We start from the raw sequence: 26,605 nt of genomic DNA on the forward strand, positions 1-26,605 counted from the left end.
GCTAACTTGATTAGGCAACAGAGAAATAACTAGGGCTGAGATTTAGGCTTCAAACTAGTAATTATAATAAGAACACATTCCCTAAAGTCTGCGCGCACATTTTCAAGATGGCAAGGAAAACAGATTGGTACAATTGCGGTGAGATCATTGCAACAGCCACACTCCTCTTGGCGGATACGACCCGTAGCCTGCCCGCGCTACTCACCGCCTTGCCTGGGCACCTGCTCACGGTTCTGTCTACACAGCCCTGAACAGCGGTCCTGGGGAGCTAGGGAGGGGCAGGTTAGTGAACATCCAGAAAAGAGAAAGAAACCATGCTACATTTTCTTTTTTTTAATTTTTTATACAGAGACAGAGAGAGGGACAGACAGGGAGGGAGAGAGATGAGAAGCATCAATTCTTTGTTGCAGCACCTTAGTTGTTCATTGATTGCTCTCTCATATGTGTCTTGACCGTGGTGGGGTGGGGGTGGGGGGCTACAGCAGACTGAGTGACCCCTTGCTCGAGCCAGTGACCTTGGGCTCAAGGTGGTGAGCCTTGCTCAAACCAGATGAGCCCGCGCTCAAGCTGGTGACCGCGGGGTCTCGAACCTGGGTCCTCCGCATCCCAGTCCGACGCTCTATCCACTGCGCCACCGCCTGGTCAGGCCATACCATGTTTTCTGTGAAACCTATAAGCCTGGTATTTCTTGTCCCTTTCCTCTCTGTGGTAGGGGAGGTATTTTTTTCACTTGAAGTGTCCCCACCCTGTCACTTGCATTACGGAACCAGAGATGACAGGAGAGCTTAGCTAGAACTGCTTTGTTTCTTCCCAAACCCTCCCTGGCCTTCCTGGGCCTCAAGTGTTTCACTCTCCAAAGAGTAAAGGATACTTTCCTTGCTACCACTTTGACCGTATTGGTCCATGGTACGGCACACATGTGAGACTGCAAATGCTTCTCACTGAATGTGTATATATGTAAAAAATATATAAAATATAAGACACATATTTATTCTTGTTTGGAACCTGAAAATTATAGTCGGCTCATAATCGGGTTTGTGGTACACTTAGCTACAAATGTAAGATCACAGAGCAGAAGATGTTGAGTTTTTGTTTTAAGAGGAGAAAGTCGTACGGAAGGCAAACAGGAGAACGTGGCTGTCTTCGGATGAGTGAATGGGTCATAAATATTATGAGCCTGCTGTGTGCCAGCTGCTGCACCAATCAGCAGAAAAACAAACACCTGTGTGATCACACATAAAGCTGCAAAGGGTAGGAACCCATTTGACTTAGTGACATCTCACTGTGTGAATGTCCCCCAGCGTCACTGAATTCCCGGGCAGAAACGAGGAGGCAGATGGCTGGACCATAAGGATTAGTGGTGGTTGGGGCTGGGGTTCCAGATGAGTAAGAAGGGAAAGAGAAAGGCAAGGATGATGGAAGACATTTGCAAGAATGTCTTCCAGGGCTGAACAGACCATGGAATGGAATGGACCATATTTAGCTCACTTGGAAGCTGAAACCAGTGTCTCCGGCAGAACTAAATATACAACTGGAAACACTCAAATTCCAAAGAAGAACTTGGGAGACTTAGAAAGTGGGGACATTCAGCTGGAAAAACACCTTGTTTCCAGGTACTCGCCACTGGGCTGTCTTATAATATGTTGAGCTACTTCTTTATTTAAAATTTTTTAAGTGTTTAATTTTATTGATTTAAGAGAGAGGAAGGGGGAGAGTGAGAAAGTGAGACAAGAACATCGATCTATTCCTGGATGTGCCCTGGCCGGGGATCGAACCGGCAACCTCTGTGCTTTAGGATGATGCTCTAACCACCTGAGCTATCCGACCAGGGCATATTTAAAAAAATTTTTTTAAATGACAGATGTTTATTGGCTATTAACGTTAATAGATTTACATTAAAGAAACATTTTTCAAATATGCTAATAACAAAAAAGACCCAGAAACATGGATGATACTGGGTGGAAGTTTCAGTGTTTTGAACATAAATAAAACTCAGATGTTTTTATACGATTTCTGGGATATTTATTAATACTCCTCCAACAATAGACTTGGTATTGAACAGGAATATAAACATAGGAGTAAGTCCCTATCCAATCCATTTCAAAACAATCAGTTCCTTGAGGACAGAGATTCTGTCTTTCATAAGCACTCTTGTCATTCATGGAGGAGAGAGGTCAGATGATTTGCCTGTGAATTTCAAACCAGAATTCATGGACATGCCTCCCCCACTAAAAAGAAAACCATGCGGGTGGGAATCCAACACATAAAAATACAGTAACCACATAATAATTAAAAGCACAATAATGTATAACAAATATATTTCACACTTCTACAAACAAAACAAAGGCATCTTTTTGGTTCTGTTGTTTGTTGTTTTTACAATAACTATGTATATACCTGTCTGTGTATGTGTATTCTTTTTTGTGTGTGTGAGACAGAGAGAGAGAGAGAGAGAGAGGGACAGATAGGGACAGACAGACAGGAAGGGAGAGAGATGAGAATCATCAGTTCCTCATTGCAACACCTTAGTTGTTGATTGTTTGCTTTTCTTATATCTGCCTTGATGGGGGGGGGCTACAGCAGAGCAAGTGACCCCTTGCTCAAGCTAGTGACCTTGGGTTCAAGCTGGTGAGCTGTGCTCAATCCAGATGAGCCTGCGCTCAAGCGGTGACCTTGGGGTTTCAAACCTGGGTCCTCTGTGTCCCAGTTCAATGCTCTATCCACTTTGCCACCGCCTGGTCAGGCTGTGTATGTGTATTCTAATAGAAAATGTCATGAATACAGAAAAGCACATAAATAAAAATCACCTGTCACACCATCCACACGAATGTTACTCTGTTGGCAAGAGCCGGAAAAACTCACCGAGTCAGAGATGATCCGGGAAGTCTTTCCAGCTCCAGGATCTGCTAATGCCAACTCACCACCTGCTTCCAGGTCCACAGACCGAACCTCTTGTTAGGCTCTCAAACACCTCTCCTGTTGCCTGACTCCCCGCACCGCTGCATTCTTCACCAGGCCAGTCGTGATCAATAAACAAAAATGACAAGCAAGGCCGTGACTCTAACCTAAAACTATCTGTCCCCCAAATATCAAAGCTAGATGGAATCTTAGAAGCTCAATTAGTCCTCTCCATTGTGCCTGTCCCCATTTATTCAGGGGGAAACAGACACAAAGGGGCGAATAGCACTGGTGAATAGCACCAGTCCCTCTGATTGCCAGTTCCAAGCTCCGTCCTAGCGGACACATGGTGCAGGAATCTCCCCAGGTGATGGGATGACAGTTGGTATGTGGTCAGACCGTGAATGAACCCGAAGGGCAGACCATAGTGGACCTGTCCAACCAGATGCAGCTACGTAAACCTCCAGTTAGCTCCAGGGAGACAAGTCTCGCAGACAGACCATGGAGCCAGATGAAGGTGTGTGCCCTAGGGGCAACTGGTCATAGGAACCAGGCGTGAGCCCCGCACTCCACGGGGCCTGATCACTTTAAGATGAGGTGAAGATGTGCATGTTAATTCTGAGATGCAGAATGGCTCAAATGTACTGTCGTTTAATGGACATTTGGATGCTATCACTTAAAATGGGATTTTGAGGCCATGACATCAAAGCTTCCAAAAGCAGATAAGCAAGGTGTCATGGATCAAAGTAGAGTTTTTACCTGGGAAGAAAGCATTTTATAATGTTTTAGGACTAATACTTAAAAAAAAACAACTAAGTACATATATGATTTTTAGCTTCTATTTCTTTAAGATGTCATCTATGCAGAGGCTGGTAACCAGGTATATATATTCTATATTCAGGAAAAAGGTAAAAAATTAAAAAATGTCAGGTACTTAAGTTAGATACAAGGAAGACTCCTCTAGTAGAAAAATTCCCCAGGCTATAAATTCATCTGTGCCTGGCACTCAGAATGCAGTAAGGAGATTAACATTAGGACACATTTAGAAATGACTGTGGACAAACCCCATGGTGGCCCCTGTTAGAAACTAAACGTACCTGTGCAGATTTCAGGGTTTTTTAGTTTATTGACTTTAGAGACAGGATAGAGAAAGGCGGTGGGGGGGAAGGTGGAGCAGGGAAGAGCAGGAAGCATCCACCTATAGTTGCTTTGCGTATGTGCCTTGCCTGAGATCTCAAACAGGCGACCTCAGTGTTCCAGGTCGATGCTCTATCCACTACGCCACCACAGGTCAGGCCCGGACTTGAGATCTTGGTTAAGTGTAGTCCGTTTATACAAATATATCACCATTTGTTCATTAGAACTCATGTTTCTCTTTAAGTTGCCATAATACCTACGTTTAGATAAATTGACCTCTTTATCAAGCCTCAGAGCAAACTATAAATTTGAAATACACCGTTTAGTGTTTTTCTAACCTTCTGGCTGCATCAGAGCTTTTATGGTGATCAGTGGAGCCTGGGTGCAAAGCCACATCTGCAGTATGGCTCTGAGCAAGTTTCCTCTCAGAGGTTCTGTGCCCTGGTTTCCTCATCTATAAAATGGGTGGTAGTAATAGTCTCCTCGTAGGGAGTTGTGAGGATTAAATGAGTTCACACAAGCCCTAGTGCAGGCCTATTAGATGGACTAGCTATTGATCGAAGGGTTGTTTTACTGTCTAAACTTTTCTGGAGCCTAACATATAGTGGGTGCTCAGTAAATATTTGCGGGAGGAAAGAACACACATTGGCACTTAGCCGCTGCTGGGCTTCTGAGGGGAAGAAGAGATAAAAAGTTGCAGTGGGAGGGGCGCAGGGACCGGCCAGAGCGAATCGGGGCGTCCTCCGGAGAAGGGCTTTCATTCCGAGAGCACCGGGTAACTACTGCGGGTTCTCCGCGGGGTGTGACCTCGGGCTGCTGCGGGGGAGACCGCGATCAGGGGCGCCCCCAGGAAAGGTCAGCGGCCGGGCCCGGAGGGAGCAGAGGAACAGGGACAAGGAAGCTGGACTGGGCGCCCTCGGCGGGCGGGGCGGTGCATGCAAATCTGAAGGCGGGGGCTGGAAGGCCGGAGGGGTGGGTCCGCTCCAGGAAAGCCCCGCGCAGCGCAGCGCAGCGGGCCTGGCCACCCCGGGGTCCTCACTTCCCGCTCGGGCGCCGGATGGCGAATGGGCCGGATCGCGCCGGTAGGACGCGGGCTGCATCGGGCGGAGGCGGGGGTTCGCCCGGGGACACGTCTCGCGTGTTGGGGAAGCGCTGGGTCGCTGGCGGGGCCAAGCGGACCGCCCTCGCGCTCCTCCCGGTTTGGAGAGCAGCCTGCTCAGTCCATGTTGTCCAATGGGAGTCGTGGAGGGGAGCTGGGAAGGCAGGCTGGCCCCTGGGTGCTCAGGGACACAGTGAGCCCTCCAAACTCGTGCAGTGTGTGACAACCTCTCCCGGGCTTGGGAACTTCGGGCTCGTGGGGTAAGGCGGGTCTTGGGCCGCGCAGGCCCCTTTTCTGAGCAGTCACCTCTGGGGGCCGATACAGGGTGGGGGGAGGGAGGATTGGGAGGGAGAGAGAAGGGGAGACAATTCTGAAAACTGTAAAATTGATTAGTAGGTGTAGGAATCTGGGGAAACAAGGCCCTTTCCACCTTTGAACTCATTTGAATATTGTTGGATAGACCTAATACTAGGGATAATTCTTTCTGGGGCTTTTTTTGGTGCAGGCTCCGTTCTGAACATTGAGTGTATTCTGAGTTAAATCTCAGAAAACCTTCCTCGTCCTGCTGTGCATCAGGGCCGTTGTTTTCCAGATCAGGGCACGCTGGCACAGGAAGCTGAAACAACTTGCCCAGGGTGAGGCCCACCCGGAAAGTGTGGGTCAGGACGGGAACCAGGCTGTCTGACGCTGGAACCTCCTGTCCTCCACCTGCCAACGGTAGTTGTCAAACTACCCTATAGACGAGTTCTCCCGGCCTCTGAGTGAACTGCAGATTCCCAGGTCCCCTTCCTTGAGATTCAGATTCAATAAGCTCGGAATCTGGATTTAAAACAAAGCCAAAATTTATATTTCCAGTAATCAGGAGAGACTTGAGGACCAGCAGACTGGTGGTCCATGCTGGGGTTCACAGATCACCCCTGGCCAACACTAATCCCGCTTGACTCCTAGTCTCTGCCTGTCCCCGGTCCTCTGTGAGCTGTGACCCCCTGCAGCTCCTCCCCGAGGGGTGGCCTCCTAGAAGCTGGAGCATTTGCTGGGACATCAGCACTTTTATTAACATCCTGAAGTCTGATGGGGAAACTGAGGCTTGGGTGTCCATTTGGCCAGGGTGGCGCACAGTCAGGGGACTCCGGAGTCCTGCAGAAGCCCCTGAACTCAGCTAGTCCGTCCACCCTGTGATTACAGAGGAGGGTGCTGAGCTGCGGACTTGGGGGTGACCAGCCCAGCCATCGCCTCCCTCACTAGCGCGCACAGGGCCCCCTGCGCTCTGCCCCGGTGCTGTTCAGGGCACTGGTGTTTGGCCTGAAGGAGGCCTCCCTCTGGGGAGAGGGGGCACACTCGGGGTGATCGACTCTTCATGGGGCAGTGAGACGGGCTTCCCGGAGCAGGGGCCCCTGAGCCAGCCTTGGAGGGGCTGCAGAGGAGCTGGCAGGTGGAGAATGGGAGGGAAAGGTAAGCTGAGCAGGGAACAGCGTGGGCGGAGGCTGGGAAGTGAGAAAAGCGTGGAGTGCGGTGCCTGGGGAGCGGGAGAGTCAGAGAGGACGGACAGAAAGGTGGGCTTGGCCACGTGGGAGAAGGTCTCCAATGCCGTGCTGAGGAGCAGGCCAGTGCGTTTTACCTTCGCCCGAGCGATAAGCGTCCCAATGCAGATTCCTGGGCCTTCGGAGCGGAATCTGGAGGGAGGCCATGGGAAGGCAGCAGGGGGGAAACCACTGTCCGTTGCCTTGGTTACAACAAACCCGTTTCCCAGCAGGTCTGGGATGACCTGAGGATTTCCACATTCTGGGCGGTGACTCAGTGCCGATGTGTTTTGTACTGCACGACCCCGGGTCTGTCTGCAGAAAGCCCTGGTGGGGCTGGGGGGGTGCCCCCTAAGGCACTCAGTTTCCTGATGCTCAGATTTAGAAAGGAGCTGAAGTGAGGTGTCACAGAAGTGAGAAGAGAACCTGTCCTGGTTTGGAGGAGTTTGGGATCAAGTAGCTCACTGCCCTCAGTTGCTTTCCTTGCACCTGGGAGGGGAGCAGGGACAGAAGCCCATGGGGTTCCCTCACGTTTGTAAAATTGGGTTTTCATGAGGGTCAATGGCATCATGTTTTATAAGATACTTAACACAATTTCCAACACACGGTACGCCCACAAGTAAACGTTCCTCCGTTGTTATCTGTCAGGAAGTGTAGCCTGGAGGTTAGGAGCGTGGGCTTTGGAGCTACACTGCCTGGGTGCAGAGGCTTACTGTGTAGCCGGCGTCTCAGGACCTCAGTTTCCCCATTTGTGAAATTACAGTGACTACTTTGTACCGTTGTTGTGATGATGAAATGAATTAATAAATGTCAAGCATACAGAACAGAGCCTGGTAGAATAAGCACTATGTATTTGTTAAATAAAGAAGTGAACCACATTGGATGGGGTTTAGTCGACCCATTTTGCAGGTGAGAAAACTGAGAATCAGAGATGTGTGTGGTGCCTTGCCTATGGACCCAGGTCTAGGAGTGACACAGGGAGGGATTTGAACCTGCTTTCCTTCCCAGCCTATGTTCTTTCCCGCTGTCCCAGTTTGCTGGGTGACCAAGAGGGACATCTTTCCCAGCATTCCTCGTGGTCAGCACTGTGGAGACATGTCTGGTCACATTTGACCAGACTGCTATTGGCTAGTCTAAAAGAGAGGAGTTGTGTGAACTGGCCCTTGGAAGAGTGTGGACCGGAGACCCAGCAGTGGCTGGAGGGTCCGGCAGGAGCCAGCACCTGACTGGCCGTATCCGCGTTGCGTTGTTGTGTGACTTCCAGCCAGTTTCTCTGCCTCTCTGAGCTAGAGGCACAGAGGAGGGCACGGGCTTGAAGACAGGGCCCCAGGTTCACATGTGAGCTTGTGGCTTCCTCGCAGTGACCCGGAGGCAGTTGCTAACCTCTCTGAGCCTCAGTGTGCCTGTCAGTAAAGTGGGTAATGGGGGGTTGTGAGATAATTTTTATAGGCACCTTGCCCGTGGCTCAGTGATTGCAGTTTCTCTCCCCATTTAGGACAGAGTCGCTTGTCCATACCCAGCACCTGGCTTCCTCACTCATTTCTTCTTCACATATTTATTGAGCACCTACCTACACGTGCCAGGCACTGTGCCCGGCGCTACTGACAGAGCACTGGACAAAGTCCCTGCCCTCTGGAGTTTAAATTCTAGTTGAGAAGGCAGGCAGCCCGCAAACAAATGTATACCGACAGAGCGACACCCCTGATCAGTAATTCCGAAATCCCTCTGAAAACCAGCAGCTTTTCACAACCCAGTCAGGAGCACTGCCTGCTGTGAATGAACGAGGTGATGGCCAGGCTCTTTTGGGCTCCTGCGATTTGCAGGTGTGTGTGTGTGTGTGTGTGTGTGTGTGCGCGCGCGCGCTTCTGGCGGCTGGCATTTGGTATGAGATGCCCTTGTACAATCTGAGTGCATCTGGATTGGGGAACATGCCTGGCCCCCGGGCGTTCACACAAGAGATCGTGGACCAGCGGTGTCCCGTGGAGTGGTGACAGTGCGGGAGGACAGTGAAGCTGGGTGCGGGCAGGTCAGGGCCCCTCCGAGGAGGGATGTTAGAAGGACAAGGGATGGAGGCCTGGAGGCACGGGCCAGGCGGAGGGACCCCAGCAGAGATCTTGTCCACCCCGCTTCTGCGCTGGTTGCAGGGTGCTGTGTGCGCAGGTCTGTCTCTCTGCGCGTGTCAGCCTTTCCAAGAAGTGGTGATGGCTCTGAGGTTTCAGGTTTGGCTTCGCCTGACTCATCCTCGCGCTTGAGGCCACCACGAGCCTCGTCACCGCCTCGAGGTTGCTTAAGAAATCTAGGCTCTCGGCTAAAGCAGGCCTGGGCGCTGTGACTTGCTGGGCGATCACCAGCCGGGCCAGCATCCCAGTGCCCTTCTCCTCCCTCCCGGGAAGGACGGAGGATGTGGGTCGGGGTGAGGGGAGGGGCGCGTGGCCCTCCCGGGTTTGGTGGAACAGACTTCCTGAGGGGAGGGTGCGCAGTTCTGAGCAGAGGATTTATTAAGGGACTAACAGCCTGCAGCCTGCAGAGCAGCTTACAAGTGAAAAGTATCATAACTTGTTTTGAGTGCCAGCGCCCGGCTCGCGGCTTACATTCACTCAGCAAACATGCCAGGGGCTGGGACACAGCGGCCAAGTGAGGGCCCTTGTGGAGCTGACAGTCTCGTGGAGGAGGTGACTCCTAGGAGGTGGCTCTTGAGCTAAGACCTGAAGTAAAAAGACATGTGGTTATCTGGGAAAAGAGTGTTCCTGGCAGAGACCGGCAAGTGCAAAGGCCCTGAGGTGGGAACAGGCTTGGTGCGTTTGACCCACAACAAGGAAGCTGATGCGGTTGGATGGAATTGAGCAAGGCGGAGAGGGGCAGGAACGTGGTCAGGGAGGTAAACAGGAGCCAGATACCCGCATTACCTCATTCGACTTGTAGAATAACCCTGCAAGGTAGGAACTGTGCCTATCCAGTTTTTACAGATGAAGAAACTGCACAGAATGGTTTAGTAACTTGTCCAGAGTCACATAGCTGGAAGGTGGTAGAGCAGGGCTGTGAACCTGGCAGCTCCAGAGCCCTCAGTCTTCAGTGTTTCAACACATAACGGAAACTGGGCTTGCTACTACTACGGCCATTGCTGATGTGCCCGCCTGCTTGTGGGTCAGCATAGCAACCCAGTGGGTGTGGTCAAGGCCAGGATTGGCCTTACAGATGATCCAATCCTTATGTGAATCATTTACAGATCTTTTTACCAGTGAGCGCCTTCCCCAAGGTCAGACGAGGAGGACGCAGCAGAGCAGAGAGGGCGCAGAGGGGAACAGGACGAGTGGAGGCCCGACTGCAAGTTGGGCACTGTGCTGGGGTCGGCACTGTGCTGGGGGCGGTACTGTGCTGGGGGAGGCACTGTGCTGGGGGCGGCGCTGTGCTGGGGGAGGCGCTGTGCTGGGGGAGGTGCTGTGCTGGGGGCGGTGCTGTGCTGGGGGCGGTGCTGTGCTGGGGGAGGTACTGTGCTGGGGGAGGTGCTGTGCTGGGGGCGGTGCTGTGCTGGGGGAGGTACTGTGCTGGGGGCGGCACTGTGCTGGGGGCGGTACTGTGCTGGGGGAGGTACTGTGCTGGGGGAGGCCCTGTGCTGGGGGAGGCACTGTGCTGGGGGCGGTACTGTGCTGGGGGAGGTGCTGTGCTGGGGGCGGTGCTGTGCTGGGGGAGGTACTGTGCTGGGGGCGGCACTGTGCTGGGGGCGGTACTGTGCTGGGGGAGGTACTGTGCTGGGGGAGGCCCTGTGCTGGGGGAGGTACTGTGCTGGGGGAGGTGCTGTGCTGGGGGCGGTGCTGTGCTGGGGGAGGTACTGTGCTGGGGGCGGCACTGTGCTGGGGGCGGTACTGTGCTGGGGGAGGTACTGTGCTGGGGGAGGCCCTGTGCTGGGGGAGGCACTGTGCTGGGGGCGGTACTGTGCTGGGGGCGGTACTGTGCTGGGGGAGGTACTGTGCTGGGGGCGGTACTGTGCTGGGGGAGGCACTGTGCTGGGGGCGGTACTGTGCTGGGGGAGGCACTGTGCTGGGGGCGGTGCTGTGCTGGGGGAGGCGCTGTGCTGGGGGAGGTGCTGTGCTGGGGGCGGTGCTGTGCTGGGGGCGGTGCTGTGCTGGGGGAGGTACTGTGCTGGGGGAGGTGCTGTGCTGGGGGCGGTGCTGTGCTGGGGGAGGTACTGTGCTGGGGGAGGCCCTGTGCTGGGGGCGGTACTGTGCTGGGGGAGGTACTGTGCTGGGGGAGGCCCTGTGCTGGGGGAGGCACTGTGCTGGGGGCGGTACTGTGCTGGGGGAGGTGCTGTGCTGGGGGCGGTGCTGTGCTGGGGGAGGTACTGTGCTGGGGGCGGCACTGTGCTGGGGGCGGTACTGTGCTGGGGGAGGTACTGTGCTGGGGGAGGCCCTGTGCTGGGGGAGGTACTGTGCTGGGGGCGGTGCTGTGCTGGGGGCGGTGCTGTGCTGGGGGAGGTACTGTGCTGGGGGCGGCCCTGTGCTGGGGGCGGTACTGTGCTGGGGGAGGTACTGTGCTGGGGGAGGCCCTGTGCTGGGGGAGGCACTGTGCTGGGGGCGGTACTGTGCTGGGGGCGGTACTGTGCTGGGGGAGGTACTGTGCTGGGGGCGGTACTGTGCTGGGGGCGGTACTGTGCTGGGGGAGGTACTGTGCTGGGGGAGGTACTGTGCTGGGGGAGGCACTGTGCTGGGGGCGGCACTGTGCTGGGGGAGGCACTGTGCTGGGGGCGGTACTGTGCTGGGGGCGGTACTGTGCTGGGGGAGGTACTGTGCTGGGGGCGGTACTGTGCTGGGGGAGGCGGGCAGATGAGTGGGTGGGAAATAAGGGGCGTGGTCACGGTCACAGTCCCTGAGAGCCGTTCTGGGGAACACAAGGCCGGCCTGAGGCCCTCCTGGGGCAGCCTTTTCAGAAGAGGCAGCGGGGCTTCTCGGAGAGTAGACCCCAGCTCTGGGCTGGCAGCGACCGAGCCCACAGTGCCTCAGCCTCCTGACGGTCTCGCCGTAACGATGGAGCACAGGCTTTCCAGGAGCGGCAGCCCAGCTGGACCGCTCTGACTGCGCAGGCTCTTTCCTGGGGTTCAGCCAGATTCGCTTTCCAGGAGCTTTCACTTGCTGGCTCTGGTTCTGCGCCGCGGACGCAGTAACCCTCGCCCTCCAACAACAGCCCAGTGTTCCTCTTTTTCAGAATACACAGCCATAGTTCTTTTAATCATTCTTCCTGACTCAGGGAGTTATAGAGTTCCATCTAGCTCTGGACGTTATCTAGTTGGTCAGAGTCCCAAGTAAAATGCATTACTTCTTCTGCAAAACCTGCTTAGTCAGGGAGGGGGGAGACCATCACCTTTTTGGATCTGGAACCTATACTTCTGTTGATGCAACCTGCAATCATACTTTGTAGCTGCCACATCCCACCTGGGAGTCATATTGGGCTTGTCAGTTAAACCTCCAGATTTTCTTTTACCTGAGCTGCTATTAAAGCTTCTTCCATTCTGAGATTCCTTGTTTGAGGCAAAAAGTTGTTATCAGTTTTTCTTAATTTCTAATAATTCGACTTCAGGCTAAATGGCTATATTATTTTTGCCTGAGTACTGTTTTGGCTTTGTTCCATAGGTCTTGTCACACAATGTCATTCGTTGCTAAAATAGTTTATACTTTCCCTTTTGTTTAAAAGGGAAAGTACTTTTAAAATGTTTTAAGTGGATGGAAGACAGTAACATTGAGCTGTTCTGTGTGTGCCCTGACTGGGGACTTGAACCAGCAACCTCTGTGCTGGTTCTGGGAGGATGCTCCAACCAACCTAGGTCTCCAGTCAGGACTTAATTTTTAATTTTTTTAGAGACAGAGAGAGGAAGGGAGAGAGAAGGGAGGGGGGGAAGGGAGGCATTCATTTGTTGTTTCACTCATTCGTGCATTCATTGGCTGCTTCCCATGTGTGGGGATTGAACCAGCAACCGTGTTTCTGGACAACTGATTTAGCTAACCCACCAGGGCAAGTTTTTTTTTTAAAGATTTTATTTACTGATTTTAGAGAGAGATGAGAGAGAGAGAGAGAGGAAGGCAGGGGGAAGGAGTGGAGTGGGAAGCATCAACTCCAGGCCCTGACCGGGCAAGCCCGGAGTTTTGAACCAGTGACCTCAGTGCTCCAGGTCCACGCCTTATCCACTGTGCCACCACAGGTCAGGTGAAAGTTTTTTATTTTTATTTTTATTGTTGATTTCTAAATTTGTTGCACTGTGGTCAATATTTGTGGCTTTTATGATATCAACAATGGAGAATTTATTGAGATCTTGTTTGTAGGATTTTCTCGCCAATTTTCGTATACTTCTCCTGTATGTATTTGGAAAGATATATTCTGTTGGGTCTGTGAAGTTCTGTAAATATATCTGTTAGATTCAGCTTGCTAAGTTAGCATTCATCATGCCCGCGTTTCTGTGTATTTTGGTTTATCTGATTTGTCTCCCACTCTGAAAGAGGATCTGTTTATTTCTTGGTGGCTTCTCCAATTCTTGCTTGCTTTTAAAAGCTATGTTATTAGGTTTATATAAATAGAATACCCCTGTATATGAATAGAAGAAGGGTCCCTGATTTTTATGCCTTTCTTGGTGACTTGCTCCTTTTATCAGGATAAAACAACCTCTTTTCTTTTAATTCTCTGATGCTTTCAATTATGTTTTATTTGGTATTAATATACCTGTTGTCTTTATTTGTACTTTCCTTTTTTTTTTTTGTAATTTTCCGAAGCTGGAAACGGGGAGAGACAGTCAGACAGACTCCCGCATGCGCCCAACCGGGATCCACCCGGCACGCCCACCAGGGGGCGACGCTCTGCCCACCAGGAGGCAATGCTCTGCCCCTCCGGGGCGTCGCTCTGTCCCGACCAGAGCCACTCTAGCGCCTGGGGCAGAGGCCAAGGAGCCATCCCCAGCGCCCGGGCCATCTTTGCTCCAATGGAGCCTCGGCGGGAGGGGAAGAGAGAGACAGAGAAGAAGTAGAGGGGGAGGGGTGGAGAAGCAGATGGGCGCTTCTCCTGTGTGCCCTGGCTGGGAATCAAACCCGGGACCCCTGCACGCCAGGCCGATGCTCTAAGCCAACTGAGCCAACCGGCCAGGGCCTTATTTGTACTTTTCTTGACTAATTTTGATTCTTTATTTTCTTTTCTTCAACTCTAAAGTTGTGGGACTTCTCTTTGACTTCAGTGGGGTGGCCAGATGAGTTTTAAAAAAACAAAATTCATATCTCAGACTCAGCTCTGCAACCCACTTGCTCAGTCACCTTAGACAAGTCACTTCCCTGTTTGGGCCTTGATTTCCTCATCCACAAAGTGGCCACCCTGGGTTGTCTGCCTCCCTGTTCACAAAGGGACATGAGTCAAGACTCGATCTGGAAAGGGAGAGAAGTGACGGGCCCAGCTCAGTGTCACCGAGAATGGAAAGGATGTGGGGGCAGCGGGACAGGCCTAGCGCCGAGGTGGCTGAGGAGAGAGCAGGGTTCGACCAGGAATAACCAAGGTGGTGGCACATGAGGAGGCCACTGAGAGGCAGAAGAGGGTCCCAAGCGAAGTGCACAGTTGGGGACCCGTGGCACGTTTGGGGACGGGTGGGGCAGGGTGGGAGAGCTCAGGATTTGTCAGGACGGTGGTCTTGGGCCCCTTGACCTCCCCCACTGAGGAGGAAGGCAGTGCGGCTTGCAGAGTTTCTGGAATCCTCACTGACACCATGATGCTGCCCAGGCACACAGACCAGGCAAGGGGGTGGCTCCAGCCCCCTCCTTTCTCATCACCATAGCAGCTGGCATCCCATAGTGAGCACGAGGCAATAGGAACAGAAGGCAGGGAATATCTGGGGTGCTGGTGCTTGGGGAAGGTGTGGGGGGTCTCACCTGTTGGTTTTTTTACTTGTTGGGGTCCCCTGGCACCTCAGGACACTTACCCACCCACCTACCCGGTGACTGTAAGCCAAAGAGGGACCACAAATGTGGAGTGTCTTTTTTTTTTTTTAATTTTTAATGATTGATTTTAGAGAGAGAAAGAGAGACCGAGACAGGAACATTGATCTGTTCCTGTATGTGCCTTGGCCAGGAATTGAACCTGGAGTCTCTGTATTTCAGGGTGAAGCTCTAACCAGCTCTAAGCAGCCAGGGCATGTGGAATGTGTTTTTTTGGTTTTTTTTTTTTTTTTTGTATTTTTCTGAAGCTGGAAACGGGGAGGCAGTCAGACAGACTCCCGCATGGACCCAACCGGGATCCACCCAGCATGCCCACCAGGGGGCGATGCTCTGCCCATCTGGGGGGTTGCTCTGTTGCAACCAGAGCCATTCTAGCGCCTAAGGCGGAGGCCATGGAGCCATCCTCAGCACCTGGGTCAACTTTGCTCCAATGGAGCCTCGGCTGCGGGAGGGGAAGAGAGAGACAGAGAAGAAGGAGAGGGGGCGGGGTGGAGAAGCAGATGGGTGCTTCTCCTGTGTGCCCCGGCCGGGAATTGAACCCGGGTCCCCTGCACGCCAGGCCGACGCTCTACCACTGAGCAAACTGGCCAGGGCTGGAATGTGTTTTTTAAATATTGAACTCTTTACTAACACTTACCGACCAGGATAACATGCATAGAAATCTTGATTTCTGGCTTCTTTTGGAAAATGAAAAGACCTTCATTGTCCTGCGGGGGAAACCGTGGAAGCAGTGTGGGGCCGCCCCGTGGGACAGCAGGTGCTCACCACTCGTCCCTCTGTCACACGGGGGAAACCGTGGAAGCAGTGTGGGGCCGCCCCGTGGGACGGCAGGTGCTCACCACTCGTCCCTCTGTCACACGGGGGAAACCGTGGAAGCAGTGTGGGGCTGCCCCGTGGGACAGCAGGTGCTCACCACTCGTCCCTCTGTCACACGGGGGAAACCGTGGAAGCAGTGTGGGGCCGCCCCGTGGGACGGCAGGTGTGGGGCCGCCCCGTGGGACAGCAGGTGCTCACCGCTCGTCCCTCTGTCACACGGGGGAAACCGTGGAAGCAGTGTGGGGCCGCCCCGTGGGACGGCAGGTGTGGGGCCGCCCCGTGGGACAGCAGGTGCTCACCGCTCGTCCCTCTGTCACACGGGGGAAACCGCAGAAGCAATGTGGGGCCGCCCCGTGGGACAGCAGGTGTGGGGCTGCCCCGTGGGACAGCAGGTGCTCACCGCTCGTCCCTCTGTCACACGGGGGAAACCGTGGAAGCAGTGTGGGGCCGCCCCGTGGGACGGCAGGTGTGGGGCCGCCCCGTGGGACAGCAGGTGCTCACCGCTCGTCCCTCTGTCACACGGGGGAAACCGTGGAAGCAGTGTGGGGCCGCCCCGTGGGACAGCAGGTGTGGGGCTGCCCCGTGGGACAGCAGGTGCTCACCGCTCGTCCCTCTGTCACATGGGGGAAACCGTGGAAGCAGTGTGGGGCCGCCCTGTGGGACAGCAGGTGCTCACCGCTCGTCCCTCTGTCACATGGGGGAAACCGTGGAAGCAGTGTGGGGCCGCCCCGTGGGACAGCAGGTGTGGGGCTGCCCCGTGGGACAGCAGGTGCTCACCGCTCGTCCCTCTGTCACACGGGGGAAACCGTGGAAGCAGTGTGGGGCCGCCCCGTGGGACGGCAGGTGTGGGGCCGCCCCGTGGGACAGCAGGTGCTCACCGCTCGTCCCTCTGTCACACGGGGGAAACCGTGGAAGCAGTGTGGGGCCGCCCCGTGGGACAGCAGGTGCTCACCGCTCGTCCCTCTGTCACATGGGGGAAACCGTGGAAGCAGTGTGGGGCCGCCCCGTGGGACGGCAGGTGCTCACCGCTCGTCCCTCTGTCACATGGGGGAAACCGTGGAAGCAGTGTGGGGCCGCCCCGTGGGACGGCAGGTGCTCACCACTCGTCCCTCTGTCACATGGGGGAAACCGTGGAAGCAGTGTGGGGCCGCCCTGTGGGACGGCAGGTGCTCACCGCTCGTCCCTCTGTACTCCTCTGTACTCACCGAGGCCACGCGCCCGAGTTCTCCAGGTCTTTGTGTTTACTCTGGAGGAGGTGACTCTGGCCCTGAAGCAGGGGGCCGAGGGCCCGGAGCAGCTGAGCAGAGGGCAGGTCCCTGGGGGACCTGAAATAGCACTGGGCATGCACGGAGGGCCTTTGGGGTCCTTTCGGTCCCTGGGGGACCTGAAGTAGCACCGGGCGTGCACGGAGGGCCTTTGGGGTCCTTTCTGTCCCTGGGGGACCTGAAGTAGCACCGGGCGTGCACGGAGGGCCTTTGGGGTCCTTTCTGTCCCTGGGGGACCTGAAGTAGCACCGGGCGTGCACGGAGGGCCTTTGGGGTCCTTTCGGTCCCTGGGGGACCTGAAGTAGCACCGGGCGTGCACGGAGGGCCTTTGGGGTCCTTTCGGTCCCTGGGGGACCTGAAGTAGCACCGGGCGTGCACGGAGGGCCTTTGGGGTCCTTCCAGCCCTGAGGACGGACGCTTCTGAGACCTCTGTTGACACACCCAGTACCCTGGATTGCACACTCCGATCTCTTCCCTCTCGGCTGTCTTTTTTCTTTCCCTTTTTATTGCAACATACATGCAGACAAGCTCGCCGCTTCACTCATGTTCACAAAGTGAACACGTACGTGTATGACCCAATCCAGAAACAAAGCGTGGCCAGCCCCCAGAAGGCTCCAGCCTGCCGCCGCCTCCAAGGACACCATCCTGACTTCTGCCCCAGGACCTCTCTGTCTCCGTTTTACTCGGTATAAATGGAGTCAGTGTTGCCCTGTCTGTGCTGGTGTGGCCACCCGTGCCGGAGACCTGTCTGTGCTGGTGTGGCCGCCCGTGCCGGAGACCTGTCTGTGCTGCCGCAGCCGCCCGTGCCGGAGACCTGTCTGTGTTGCCATGATCCCCTGTGCCGAGACCTGTCTGTGCTGCCGCGGCCACCCGTGCCGGAGACCTGTCTGTGCTGCCATGATCCCCTGTGCCGAGACCTGTCTGTGCTGCCGCGGCCGCCCGTGCCGGAGACCTGTCTGTGCTGCTGCGGTCTCCCGTGCCGGAGACCTGTCTGTGCTGGTGCAGCCGCCGGCGTTGACTCAGTGTCTCCGTGCACTTACTTGGTGCTCAAGACGGGCTTTTGTCACCTGCTCCATCTGCACTGTCCGAGGCCTCCTCCGCAGCCCTGGTCTCTCTGCCTCCCTGCCACCACCCCACGAAGCAGATGGTTCTGCCCTTACTTCACAGATGAGGAGACTGAGGCTCTGAGGGGACCCCAAGCTTGCCAAGGTCCCCCAGACAGTCAAGGGTGGGACCCGCACACTTAGGCCCAGAATTATGCGCTGTCTTAGATGCCCCGGAGTCCCTGCCAACATGAGTGGCCCCGCACGCCTGCGTCCCTGACTGCTAGGCAGGATTTGGGGTGAGACAACAGGAAGAACTAGAGGGAGCGCCTCCCCCGCCACCAACCCCCATGCCTGTCTACAGGCAGGAACTGGGAGCGCTTATCTGTGCTGACGTGTTAGCTGCTTTGGGTTGGCTCAGGGGCAAAGTCCTGGTCACTGTGGAGACAAGTTCACTGCTGAGGACTGGGCAAACAGGATGGAGGCGAGTCCTAGCTCGGTCACTTCCTGCCCTGTCACCTTGGGACCCTTTCTGAACCGTCTGAGCCTTGTTGTCCCCCCCGCCCCCCCGTGTGCCGGGGGACTGTTTGGCCAGGTCTTTCCCAGGGGGCTTGTTGAAGGAGCCAGCAGAGACGTGTGTAACAGACCAGGTTTGCGGCTGCTTCCTCTGTACCAGGCGCTGTGCCGTGGACTCCAGAGCCAGGAGGTCTAGGTTCAAATCCCAGCCCCACCACTTACTAGCTGTGCTTCCTCAGGCAGGTTTCTGAACCCTCCTGGGCCCTGGTTTCCCCCTGCCGACGCGGGGATGATAATAACAGTCAGCACTTGCCACGTTCTTTGGTCGGGAGGGGTGGTGCCTGTGGGCAGCAGAGCCATTAGAGACCATGGCTTCCCTAATGGCTTGGGGAACCGGGGACATGCAGAGGCAGCTGTGGTGGCTTGTGCACACTTCAGGCAGAAGGCCCACTAGGAACTGTGACTATCGCTGAGACTGACAGAATCTATCATCTTGGGGCCGGACGTCATGCGCCCGCCTGCTCTTCAGGGAAATGAGTAATAATCACGGCAATGCCCCAGTTACCAGCTCCCTGGAGGTGGCGGTCCCGGGCGGCCCAGCGGTGCCTGCCTTAGGGCATTAAGGAGACTCCGAGCCAGAACTGGTCAGTGTTTATCCGTCAGTGAGAGCCGGAAACTCCCAGCTGTCCGGGCCCCTGCACTCGGCTGGGGGAGGGTGTCCATTCATTCCTGCACTCGGCTGGGGGAGGGTGTCCATTCATTCCTGCACTCGGCTGGTCTCTGTGGACCCCTCCTCTGTGCGGGGCTCTGTCCTGGGCTCTGGGGCTACAGCGTGGAGGTGCGGACACAGGCTCTGGCCTGCGGGAGCCCGCGCTCCTGCGGGCGTTTGGTCAGTGACGGGCGTGCACGCGGGTGCTGTGCTGCGGGCATGAGTGCGGGCAGAGAGGGAAAGCAGGAGTGGGGCTGGCAGATGGTGGAAGGGTCGGTGCTGCTTCTGAGCAGGTGGTGTCGGACCCGGGTCCTCAGGTTAGCCTCCTCCCAGGGGCCTCCCGTGCCTTCTGCAGATGGCTGTGGCTTCCAGAGTCCTAGGTGGGGTTGCCTGGGTACCTCCCGAGGGGCCCCATTGGCCACTTGGACTCAACGTGTCCACAGCCAGCACTTGTGTACACATTGCCGTGGCCATTGGCACAAGACGCCAGCCTGTCCCCAAGATGGTGCCTCCCTCCAGAGTGTCTGGCTGGCCGTATCCCGTGAAGGAGGTCACAGTCTCCAGCCCTCTCCTGTCTCTCTCAGACAAAGTTGTGTCCCTGCACAACCCCAGGTCTTCAGCCACAGCTGGTGACCCTCAAACCTGTCTCCAGCCCGAGCCTTCCTCTTGAGCCTCGGCCACTAGGACACATGGCTTCCCGATGGCTCCCGGGGCCTATGGCCGTGTGCACTCACGGTGTCTGCAGTGTGGCGGAGTGCGTGGTTTCCTCAGCAATCCTGCTTCCCTTCCCCGCACCACTGTCCGCCCAGGACCACCTGCCCACTCCCCGCTGCCCACCCCCAGCCATCATGGCAGAGCCCTGCTGTGTCCACTGCGAATGGGGCTGGCACCTGCCCCTCCTCCAGCTCCATCAGCCTCTCCGGGTCGCCCTGTGGTTGTCCGCACACACGGCCAGTGGGACTCCTAGAAAGTAGTGCCTCTCCTGTCTGATGCCCCGAAGTGGCGCCCACTGCTGGGGGTGGAGTCACAGCGCTGACCGGGGGTGGAGTCACAGCGCTGACCAGGGGGTGCAGTCACGGCGCTGACCGGGGGGTGGAGTCACAGCGCTGACTGGGGGGTGGAGTCACAGCGCTGACCAGGGGGTGGAGTCACAGCGCTGACCGGGGGTGCAGTCACAGCGCTGACCGGGGGTGGAGTCACAGCGCTGACCCGGGATGGAGTCACAGCGCTGACCCGGGGTGGAGTCACAGCGCTGACCGGGGGTGGAGTCACAGCGCTGACGGGTGTGGGGGGGTGCAGTTACAGTGCTGACCCGGGGTGGAGTCACAGCGCTGACCCGGGGTGGAGTCACAGCGCTGACCAGGGGGTGCAGTCACAGCGCTGACCAGGGGGTGCAGTCACAGTGCTGGCTGACTGGGGGTGGAGTCACAGCGCTGACCAGGGGGTGCAGTCACAGTGCTGGCTGACTGGGGGTGGAGTCACAGCGCTGACCCGGGGTGGAGTCACAGCGCTGACCCGGGGTGGAGTCACAGCGCTGACCCGGGGTGGAGTCACAGCGCTGACCAGGGGGTGCAGTCACAGCGCTGACCAGGGGGTGCAGTCACAGTGCTGGCTGACTGGGGGTGGAGTCACAGCGCTGACCAGGGGGTGCAGTCACAGTGCTGGCTGACTGGGGGTGGAGTCACAGCGCTGACCAGGGGGTGCAGTCACAGTGCTGGCTGACCGGGGGTGGAGTCACAGCGCTGACCAGGGCGGGTAGAGTCACAGCGCTGACCCGGGGTGGAGTCACAGTGCTGACCGGGGGTGGAGTCACAGCGCTGACCAGGGGTGGAGTCACAGGCTGACCGGGGGTGGAGTCAGCGCTGACCGGGGGTGGAGTCACAGCGCTGACCGGGGGGTGCAGTCACAGCGCTGACCAGGGGTGGAGTCACAGCGCTGACCGGGGGTGGAGTCACAGCGCTGACCCGGGATGGAGTCACAGCGCTGACCAGGGCGGGTAGAGTCACAGCGCTGACCAGGGGGTGCAGTCACAGCGCTGGCTGACCGGGGGTGGAGTCACAGCGCTGACCGGGGGTGGAGTCACAGCGCTGACCGGGGGGTGCAGTCACAGCGCTGGCTGACCGGGGGTGGAGTCACAGCGCTGACCAGGGGGTGCAGTCACAGCGCTGACCAGGGGTAGAGTCACAGCGCTGACCGTGCTGGTAGACAGTGTCGTCTCTGGGCCGGCCACCCTCTCCTGCCCGTGGCTTCAGCCAAGGGCCCAACTGGTGGTGGGAGCTGGCTGTGCCCTTCCTCCTCCCGGCTTGTCACTCACTCCTCACCTGTCCCTCCTCTCCTTCCCATCCTCTCTTAGGACCATTCAGAGTCTGTAAAATGGGTTTGGTAATTGTACTCACCTCAGGGTGCTGGTGGGGGGTTAAAGCATTCGGAACAGCGCGTGGCATTACAGGAGCACTGTGGACGTGTGACAATAAGGATAAAGTGAGGCCACCTGATCACCTGCTGAGTGCCAGGCACTGGGCTCCGTGTCAGGTTACCAGGACAGACACGTCCCCGCCCTCAGGGAGGCACCCATTAATCCTCCCTTTCACCCCCCCCTCGCCCCAAGGGAATTTTTTTTTTTTTTGAGATTTTTTTTTTTTTTTCTGCATTTTTCTGAAGCTGGAAACGGGGAGAGACAGTCAGACAGACTCCCGCATGCGCCCGACCGGGATCCACCCGGCACGCCCACCAGGGGCGATGCTCTGCCCCTCCGGGGCGTCGCCCTGCTGCAACCAGAGCCACTCTAGTGCCTGGGGCAGAGGCCAAGGAGCCATCCCCAGCGCCCGGGCCATCCCTGCTCCAATGGAGCCTCGGCTGCAGGAGGGGAAGAGAGAGACAGAGAGGAAGGAGGGGGTGGGGGTGGAGAAGCAAATGGGCGCTTCCCCTATGTGCCCTGGCCGGGAATCGAACCCGGGTCCCCCACACGCCAGGCTGTCGCTCCACCGCTGAGCCAACCGGCCAGGGCCGGGAATTCTTGTTCATCTGCCCCTGGGACACCTGACCCTCAGGGGCCAGCGTGCATCCTCACCCACAGCTGCTGCTTATGTTTCCTGATGGTAGTGCTCCCACTGCCCTCAGCGGGCCTGTCTCTCACACTCACCCTCCCATGGCCCACGCCATCCGGGTACATGGCCAACCCACTCGTTCAGGAGCTCGGGGCTCTTTAATTTTCCTTTCTTCTCGTCCAGCCCCCAATTCCATCCTGGCAACAAGTGCTTTTGGCTCCGCCCTCAGACAGATCTAGAGCCCACCCACTCTCACCAGCGCGTCCCCACAGCCCTGTGTGGGCCCAGCACCTCCTCACTGGTCCCTGCTTCTGCCAGTGACCCCATAGGCCTTTCACACCACACAGCCAGAGGGATGGTTTGAAAAGTCTCATGATGTCAAGTCTCTGCTCAAACCTCTAGTAACTTCTCATTCAAATGTTTGTCAAAGGAAAGAAGGAAGAAAGGAATGAATGAATGAATGAATGGCCTTTTCGCATCTGTAGTTCCTGGCACCCAGTAGGGGCTCAGTAAACAGCCGCAACAAGAACGCACAAGGGCGTGAGCGAGTGGGTGAGGACCTGGAGCACACAGTAGGGACACGGGAGCCTGCTGGGCACTGCTGGCTGAGGCTACTGATTCTTGCTCCTGGCGGCAGCAGAACCAGCCTGCCACCACCCCTTCCTATGCTCGAGGGGCTGGCGCTGGGGCAGGCAGGCTGATCCCAGGCCATTTCCAGGCACGGGCCTGGCCTGCCCCACCGTCCCGGGCGGGGCTGCGGATGTGGCTGCTGGTTCTGGGAACCCCAGCCAGGCAGCGTTCCATTCCGGGAAGGCTGCTGCCGCAGGAAGCAGTGTGACCCTGTGTCTTCGTGCCCCCCCCACACACCGGCCCAGCTGTCCCGAGGCCAGAGCATGCTCCAGGCTGGCCTACGATTGTGGCGTTTTAGGGATCAGTGGCTCCCCGAGGAGGCCACCGCAGCCGGCTGTGTCGCTGCTTCCTCTCCACATGCCTCTTATCACAGGACCGGCTGCATCCTGTCTGCCGAGCCAGCCCCCTGAAGCTGGTCTGTGGCCAGGAGTGAAAAGAGCAAGAGGCCTGCACTGTCTGAGCTCAGGAAGAGCCTCCTCAGTCGCTTCCGATTGCTGCTGGCTTCTGACATTTCAGGGTTCGCCACTCACCTCCCCCCAAATACAAAGAGCGGGTTCAATGTGCTTCCCTGCCACAGGAGTGCGTTCCCATTCCAGGCGCTCCTGCTCTCTTCCTGGCTCAGGCTGTGACCACAGGCAAGTGCTCTCACCTCTCTGAGCCTCGGTCTCCTCATCTGTAAAATGGGGGTTTTAATGGTGCCTCCCTCACAGAGCGGTTGTGAGAACCGAGTTGATTGATACATTGTAAGCACTGAGAATGATGCCAGGCACCATCACCATAAGCACTGTATTTGCATAACTGTGATGATGGGCAAAAGCCTGGTACGTGCCCATGTTTAAAAATAGGTGACTGAACTTGTTACTGTGGATTTGAGCTGACCATTCAATGGCTGTCTACTGAGCACATGCTTTGTGTGTATTGGGCACTGTTCAGGCTCTGGGGACAAAGCAGTGAGGACAGAAGACACAGCTCTGCCCTGCTGGGGCTTGCATTCTCAGGTACACATGGAGACAGAAATAATTTATTTATTTATTTTTATTTTATTTTTTTTGTATTTTTCTGAAGCCGGAAACGGGGAGAGACAGTCAGACAGACTCCCGCATGCGCCCGACCGGGATCCACCCGGCACGCCCACCAGGGGCGATGCTCTGCCCACCAGGGGGCGATGCTCTGCCCCTCCGGGGGGTCACTCTGCCGCGACCAGAGCCACTCTAGCGCCTGGGGCAGAGGCCAAGGAGCCATCCCCAGCGCCCGGGCCATCTTTGCTCCAATGGAGCCTTGGCTGCGGGAGGGGAAGAGAGAGACAGAAAGGAAGGAGGGGGTGGGGGTGGAGAAGCAAATGGGCGCTTCTCCTTATGTGCCCTGGCCGGGAATCGAACCCGGGTCCCCCGCACGCCAGGTCGACGCTCTACCGCTGAGCCAACCGGCCAGGGCGAGACAGAAATAATTTAAATGTTACAAGTTATCTTTCACACTCCCACCTCCAGGAACTGGCAGCAGAATGAGAGGCGCTATTTCTCCTTTGCCTATTTTACAGGCGTGTTTGTCTTACTGATTTTTTTAAGACCTCTTTATCTATGAAGGCAATTAACCCTGTCTGGTAGATTACTACCTCTTTCTAGTCTTTTTCTTTTTCTTTTTTTTTTCTTTTTTTTTTTTATGGCATGTTTTGATCTGGGAAACTTGAAACTTTTTTGCAGTCAGATCTTTCTGTCTTTGCCGTCTACATCCTGAAATTCACATTCACACGTGTAACCTCAGTGATATGATTAGAGACAGTGATAAGCATATGACAGAAATAAACAGGGAGCTGTGATAAGAAGCAAGAGGGGAGCCCTGGTTAGATGATGGGGTTTCTGGGTGTAAAGGCTGCCCAGGACAAAGGGGCCGGAAGTGGGTCCGAGGGCTCGGAGGCCCCTGGGACTGAAGACTTGTGGGGGAGGGAGAGGGGATAGGAGGGACAGCGGGTGGGTGGCAGGGGACCTGAGGTGTTTTTCTTTTCTTAAACTTTTCATTTTAAGGTAATTGTGGAGTCACAGGCGGTGGTAAGACATAATAGAGAGAGTCCCTGCACTCTCAGTTTGCCCCCAGGGGGACACCTGACAGGCTAGGGCGGATGACCACAGCAGGATGTGGACTTCCATACAATCCCCTGGTCTTGTTCAGATCGCCCATTCCCTGCTGTGCTCGTTCGTGTGCGCGCAGGTCTTCAGCTCTGTGCAGTGTTATCACATGCACGGCTTGGTGTCTCCACCTCCGTGGTCCAGAGAGACCGGTTCTGTCATCACAAGGATCTGTCCCTGTGTTGTGTTTCTTTCTTTCTTTTTTTTTTAAGGTGAAAGGAGGGAAGATAGTGAGGCAGACTCCCACATGAGCCCTAACCGGTTTCCACCCCAACTGGGATCCTCCCAGCAACCCTATATGGGGCCAATGCTCGAGTACTGAGCTATTTTAAGCACCTGAGACTGACATGTTTGGACCAGCCAAGCTATTCTTAGCACCTGGGGCCACACTCAAACCAGCCAAGCCACTGGCAATGGGAGGGGAATAGGGAGAGAGGGAGGGAAGAGAAGCAGATGGTTGCTTCTCCTGTGTGCCCTGACCAGTTATCACACCTGGGATGTCCATGTGCCTGGCTGATGCTCTGTCCACTGAGCCACTGGCCAGGGCCCCTGTTTTGTCTTTTATAGCCACACAGACCTCACTTCCTGCCTGCCCCCACTTTACCCCCAGCCCCCACTAACCTGTGCCCCATTTCCACGTGCTGTCATCTAGAATGTTCCATAAATGGAATCGCACAGGGCACCCTTTTGGTTTGGCCGTTTTCACGCCCGGGCTTGGGTTGTGTCCTGTGTCAGAGTGCTCCTCTCAGATGGGCCGTGACCCCCAGGAATCTGTGGTCGCTGGGTGGAGACACCCTTCAGGAGCCAGAGGAGGATGTGCACGGGCAGTTCCTGGCCTGGTTTTTTATTTGAAAATGCCTCTGCCTGCAGTGTGGTGAAGACGGGGGACTCGTATCTGTGACCACTGAGGACTGCCCCTGGTCCCCATCCCACTGTTCGCCCAGCCTCGGACTGGGCTCAGAAAAGCCTGCTGCAGCCCTGCCCAAGGACCCTCAACGTCTGCTCCCTGCCTAGAGGAGGGGCCTTTGACCTGGAGTCCTCACTGGGCTCCGGGGGGCTGTGAGCCCCTCCAGTGGAATGCAGACTTACGTGTTTGCACTTGTCTAGAGAGAGGGCTTGGAGTTTGCACCAGCTGCTCAGACGGGCCTGTGAAGGACTCTGGCTGCAGACAGACAGACAGAAGTGAAGGGCTGAGGCACTGGAGCCTGGCCGCCCTGCTCAGACCCCAGGACTGTCACAGCGGTGCCACCACAGGCCAGCCCTAAACCCTTCAGTGCCTCTGTTTCCTCATCTGAAAATGGCGGAAACAACAGTTCCTGCTTCACGGGGCTGTTTGGAGTATTGGATGAATGAACGTGACTAAAATGTGCAGAGGGGGATCGGCATGGAAAATATCGCAGGTTAGGTGAGTGGAGGCTGCAGGATGTAGGAGGGCGGGGTCTCTGAGGCACAGACCCTCCAGGCCCCTGGGATTTGGGACCCTCTCTGTAGGAGGGCGGGGTCTCTGAGGCACAGAGCCTCTACCCCTGGGATTTGGGACCCTCTCTGTAGGAGGGCGGGGCCTCTGAGGCACAGACCCTCCAGGCCCCTGGGATTTGGGACCCTCTCTGTAGGAGGGCGGGACCTCTGAGCCACAGACCCTCCAGGCCCCTGGGATTTGGGACCCTCTCTGTAGGAGGGCGGGGTCTCTGAGGCACAGACCCTCCAGGCCCCTGGGATTTGAGACCCTCTCTGTAGGAGGGCGGGGTCTCTGAGGCACAGACCCTCCAGGCCCCTGGGATTTGGGACCCTCTCTGTAGGAGGGCGGGGTCTCTGAGGCACAGACCCTCTAGGCCCCTGGGATT

At 56.3% G+C, this 26,605-nt stretch overlaps 1 protein-coding gene across 12 annotated transcripts in view; it reads left to right on the forward strand.

Moving 5' to 3' along the window:
• Positions 1-26,605, forward strand: part of LOC136403840 (interleukin-4 receptor subunit alpha-like) — a 59,242-nt gene that overhangs the window by 8,427 nt on the left and 24,210 nt on the right. The window contains exons 1-2 of one of the 12 annotated variants that reach the window (XM_066383097.1): positions 9,885-9,964; positions 10,787-10,803. The exons of 1 other annotated variant lie outside the window; for it this stretch is intronic. Coding sequence is in view for 2 of the 11 variants with exons in the window: in XM_066383098.1 (XP_066239195.1) it covers positions 5,100-5,117 (18 nt within the window). In the remaining 9 variants the exon portion in view is untranslated. Of the gene's footprint in view, positions 1-4,738; positions 4,891-4,973; positions 5,118-5,235; positions 5,395-9,884; positions 9,965-10,786; positions 10,804-10,944; positions 10,957-11,368; positions 11,382-26,605 lie in introns of those variants that run through there. 10 more of the 12 variants (XM_066383104.1, XM_066383106.1, XM_066383107.1 and 7 more) reach the window with 10 other exon arrangements.

This window comes from Saccopteryx leptura, chromosome 4, assembly GCF_036850995.1.
Source record: "Saccopteryx leptura isolate mSacLep1 chromosome 4, mSacLep1_pri_phased_curated, whole genome shotgun sequence".
Lineage (NCBI taxonomy): Eukaryota > Metazoa > Chordata > Mammalia > Chiroptera > Emballonuridae > Saccopteryx > Saccopteryx leptura.